We start from the raw sequence: 5,000 nt of genomic DNA on the forward strand, positions 1-5,000 counted from the left end.
ATTAAAAGTCTAAGAAATCACCATCTGGGGTTATGCAAAAACAGAGTCATCCAGAGAAGAAAATCCGCTTGGTACTCATCACAGATGAGTATCTGATCTATACTGGTTTGAGGCATGAGATCAATAAAATAAGTGGAAAAGAGAGGAAAGAGCTGAGAAGTCCAGCTCAAGCTGTAAATTCTCAATGGACTCTCTTGAACCCCCAGAAGACCTCTCTCTCCACTGAGACGTACGACAAGAAGATTTAGTGATGGAGGAGAATGACCAGCAGTCTAGCTATGGAGCTACCACTATGGTTAGCGATTCGGGGCTGGGATACTGACCGTGCACACTGCCCAAGCTGATTTACATACAACCTTATAAGCGAATGCTCCTCAGCCTCAGGGCGGGCTGCACTTCGCCCCTTAGGTAACCTGAGGGAGTCAAACAACGAGACCTCATCAATACCTCCCCTGGACAGAGCAAGGCCCACTCAGAGAGGAAGGAAGTTCAGTGTACACAGCTTTATTGAACAGCACCCTTCACAGACACCAGGGGCCAATCTCCCTGGTGACAGGAAGAACTGCAAACTCTCAACAATGTGTCTGTGGTTCACAGGGGACATTCCAAAAAGACTGAAAATGGGAGAAAAGGGAAGTGATCATATTTTGGGTTAATAGGTACCATGCACCCTGGAGGAATCAGAACAGCTCAAAGTGTTATAGGGATATTTTTAGAGTAGAAGAAGCCATGTTATCCATCTAGACGCTTCCACCATAAGCACCGCCCGAGCTGAAATGATATAAAATGACCTTCAGTAAGGATGGAGTCGAGCTCTGCCCGACATTTGCAGAACGTAGAGATTCCTAATAAATGCACAACATCTTTCTCAACACATGCAGGCTCTTCTCTAGAGAGATGCCCAGGTCCGAGTCTCTTAGAAGCTTCACAGTTTATGATTTTGTCTTAGAAACGATGGTTGAATTTCTGGTGTTCTGAAAAGGAGAGCTAGGGGCACACTCTGAGGGCCTATGACTTCACTGTGGAGGTTCTGTGTCCTCAACTCCACTTTGTACAAACTCCCGTAATGTACAGGAAGGAAACCCCATGACCTGCCATGTTCCACTTGTCCTGTAATTACAATTATGGGGAACATCTTCACCTCAGGATCCTGCTGTGAGCAAGTACCGGAACATAGGTAAAATAACCAGCAGTGCCCTGAGTCTCATTGTGTTCACATCCTCACTAGAATGTACTAGGATACTACAGTGCAATTGGTACCTCAGACACCTCTTTAGGGAAAAGACTGATTATGTGTTTTTGTAAAACATGAGACTGTATTTTTTTTCCTACTGAAAGGCATTTGCAAGATCTTACAAATAGCCCCAATTACCATTACCTTTGTTTCTGCTTTCCCGTGGGCCTTCTCCAGGTATTTCTACAAAAATTCTCTGGTGCTCTATTTGTGATCTTTGATCAAATGTCTCAGAGCACCTCTTGGCCCCTGCGTATTTGTAATGCTGGCCCCAAAAGAAGTACTGGATTCACCTGCCCTTTGCTCACAACAGGAGTGGATCTTGTTAAAAAAGATGACACATATCTACCTTTTGTTTAAGTCCAATAATCCATGACATTATTGTGTGGAAACTACATTTCCAAGTTTGAGCTTCGGCCTCTAGCCTCAGAGACTCCAGAGTTCACCAAGAAGAGGGTTCTTTTATATCTGGAGCTTTAAATTAGGAGATAGTTCCCCAGTTTCCTGGCTGAAATGGACCTTTCTGAGTGCTATGAAAGTGACTTTCTCAATGAAAAAGAATGCATGTATGTCAGTAGTAAAATTCAAACTTCTGCATTTACTGTGGGTGCACTGTAAATGCACGTTTCTAGACGACTTTAACCACAAGAGCCATCCCATTCCTCTTTAAATGCATTCAAATGAATGGAATTGAAAGCCATGTGGCAGAAATTTACATAACTCGTTTCTAACAATAGTCTTCCACTCTTGGCTTGCACTAGAATATTTTTCTTGTCACAGAATCAAAGCTCATTACCAAGGAGAGGGCTTGCTATGTCCTAGGATTGGAACTTACCTCCTGGTGATAAAAGGACTTCCTGAGGAGGGGACCGAGTGGGAGAACAGCGTGTCATTCATGCTGGTTACAGGTCTGGGTGGCCTAAAAGAAAGTGCAGGTGGATGAAAAGTTAAAGCAAGTATAAGCTGTAGGTTAAAAACTACCTACCATCCCTGGAGGAGAGGGGGTGGGAAGATCAGAGTTCTATCATAACCCAGGATCAACACAAAATTTAATTTTCCAATTAAATTCTTTAGATGTTTTAAAGTTACATTTCTTTGCAAATATAGAATCTCAAGTAAATATTGTGAGGCAGGTCTCTGGACACCATAGGAATGTCTATCAGTGAGCTCTGAGCCTTGGCATTTCATTGAGCTACTAGAGGCCCAGTGCACGAATTCGTGCACAGGTGGGGTCTGGCCAGCCTGGTCCCAATCGGAGCGGGTCGGGGCTGGGCCTGTTGTGAGGAGGAAACGGTAGGAGGTGGGCTGGCTGACCCGCCCCAATCGGGCCCCCGAATAGGGCCAGGCCAGCTTAGGGAAGGAGCTGAGGGTGATTGACTGGCGGGCCCCACCCCCAATTGGGGTGGGTGGCTGACTGGGGGCAGGGCCGGCTGTGGGGAGGGGCTGCAGGCAGTTGGTTTGCCAGCCCTGCCCTGATTGGAGTGGGGGGCCCGATCTGGGGTGGGGCCGGTGGGGGAGAGGGGCTGCGGGGGCCATTCGGGGTGGGGCAAGCCGATCAGGGGCGGGGCCGCGGGTGGTTGGTCGGCTGGCCCCACCTCCAATTGGCGGGTTTGCTGGTCTCAGTGGGTGTCATAGCGACCGGTCGTTTGGGTCATTCTGGTGTTATGGTCACTGGCTTTATATATATATAGATACTCTTGAAGGAAGCGAGAATTTTGAGGCAGCCTTATATTTACTGCCTTCTAAAGGGAGAAGCCCTGAAAACGTGATCATGATCAGAATGTACATCCTCTTGCAAAGAAGAGGATTGCCGAAGCTCTGGAAACTTCCTCCCGAGTTCCCCGTGAAAATGGTGCTCTCCCAACATGCCCAGTCTGGAAGGACCAGGCTACAAAATCATCTTGTGCTTTATTTGCTCTTTGTTGTAAGTGAAGATGCAAGTAAGCACCACGAGTACTAGTGTGTACTGACTTTCTGTTATCTGGTTGAGGCCTATGTAGGGCGCATGGTGCAAGGCATCCCATAAACTTCATTTTTTTTCATGTGGTGGGAGAAAAAAAATAGTTTCAACTTTCCTCAAAATTGTCCATGTCCCTAAACACCAACTCCTCAGGTCTGTCATCCCCTGTCTGATTTTTAATTTCATCCTGTCATTGTTTCCCCATCACTAGTGTCTTAGTTCAGGTAAAACGAAAGCACTACGATCCCTATCTCATCTCCAAGCAGTGTTTAATCTGATTTTAGGTTTATTGTAAGATAATACATGGTAAGATGAGATGGGATTGACAGTTCAAAAGGTAGGGGATGAGGCAGGGCATCATTTTGAGTCAGAAGAAATTTTTATTTCATTATGATTCTATATTTGAGTAGAATTATTTGAAGATGAAAAATTAATTCTAGCCTACAGAGTCTACTTGTGTTGGCTTGATCAAGAGCCAAACTTGTAATGGTTTAATTTTTATCTTAGGGAATCACAGTTAGTTTGCCTTGAACAGAACACTTTCACTTTACAAGAAGGATGTTAACTTTATGCAAATGTCCGCTGTGAATTTTCCGAAGTCAGGAATATCAGATTTTAAAACAGTAAACAGAATGAAATAATAAAATATCTTACATTGTAGCTTTGGCAAAGTTGAAAAAAAAAAACAACTAGACCAACATTTGTGGGGTTTTTTTTTTTTTGGGGGGGGGGCCCTCTCTCTCTCTTTTTTTAACTTTCCTATCTTGCTCTATCTCCAGGCAATGAGAAAACAAGTAGATCTGCAATGCTTTTTGACTAGCCTGGCAAATTCACTTTATTAAACATGGTCATTGCAAAGCAAAGCTGAAAGTTGTAGTTAATTAGTAAATGGCTTCATGTTTAAGGTTCATCATAAAAATGTTGAACTTGGGACACAGAAGGGCTAACCGTGGGAGTAAATAGTGGCTTTCAAAGGGACTAAAATTTCTATTTCTTCCATAATCAAATGGCAAGTTGCCTTATCTAAAAAATAGGTCCCATTGAGAATTTTACATGCATTTACTCTTATAAGAAATAAATAGCTCCACAAGATAAAGCCACGGGGGGCTAGTGCAGGATTTTCTTCCTGAACAAAAATCTTTGTAGCGAACATTTTTATAAAACGGGCATTCTTCTTACACACTGAGTGTTCAGCTCAAGGCAGAATTAGTTTTAAACTAGCCATTCACTTGTTTTGTGTCTCATAATCACTTATAATTATGATTACAAGCTTTTATAAGCACACTGGGGAGGATTGAACTACTTACCAAGTGTCACTTTGGGCAGCAAAGAATTGAATAGAATAGAGACTGTTAATCATGGCAACATTTACAAGCAATACAATAGCTAAGTACAAACGTCAAAATACCAAAATGTCACCCACTTAAGTGGCCATTATGTGCTTATAACAATTTAAAGCAGCTAAGTGAAGAGCATATTTAAAAATTAGAAGCCTTAGGTATCCCCACCCAAAATATAAATAAATAAAAGGAGCACCTAGATGTCTATTCAGGGCATTAACATTTGAATAACAAATAGGGAGAAAAAAATCTATAATGCCAAAAATAGAAAAAAAGATTCTGTCCTGAGACTGAACAGTCTACATCCAGAATTTCTTATATGTTATTTCAACAAGTAAATATTTTTCACAATTTGCAAATGAAGACATGCACCCTGGAAAAATGTATTAACAATGAGGATAGATCAGTCTTTTCATTTAAGGGCTATTTTGAGAATCTGGTTCAATATATAGAACTTTTCTCAGAA

The 5,000-nt window shown here is 42.5% G+C and overlaps 1 protein-coding gene across 21 annotated transcripts in view; it reads right to left on the minus strand.

The window, feature by feature from the left end:
- The window catches only part of DTNA (dystrobrevin alpha), a 308,637-nt gene that overhangs the window by 54,760 nt on the left and 248,877 nt on the right, over positions 1–5,000 (minus strand). For 10 of the 21 annotated variants that reach the window (XM_059707355.1, XM_059707354.1, XM_059707356.1 and 7 more), the window contains exons 11-12: positions 2,070–2,153; positions 324–413 (exon numbers count right to left, since the gene is read on the minus strand). In XM_059707355.1, coding sequence (XP_059563338.1) covers positions 324–413; positions 2,070–2,153 — 174 coding nt within the window. Of the gene's footprint in view, positions 1–323; positions 414–488; positions 772–2,069; positions 2,154–5,000 lie in introns of those variants that run through there. The other 11 variants (XM_059707358.1, XM_059707364.1, XM_059707367.1 and 8 more) reach the window with 2 other exon arrangements.

Source organism: Myotis daubentonii, chromosome 8 (assembly GCF_963259705.1).
Source record: "Myotis daubentonii chromosome 8, mMyoDau2.1, whole genome shotgun sequence".
NCBI classification, from domain to species: domain Eukaryota; kingdom Metazoa; phylum Chordata; class Mammalia; order Chiroptera; family Vespertilionidae; genus Myotis; species Myotis daubentonii.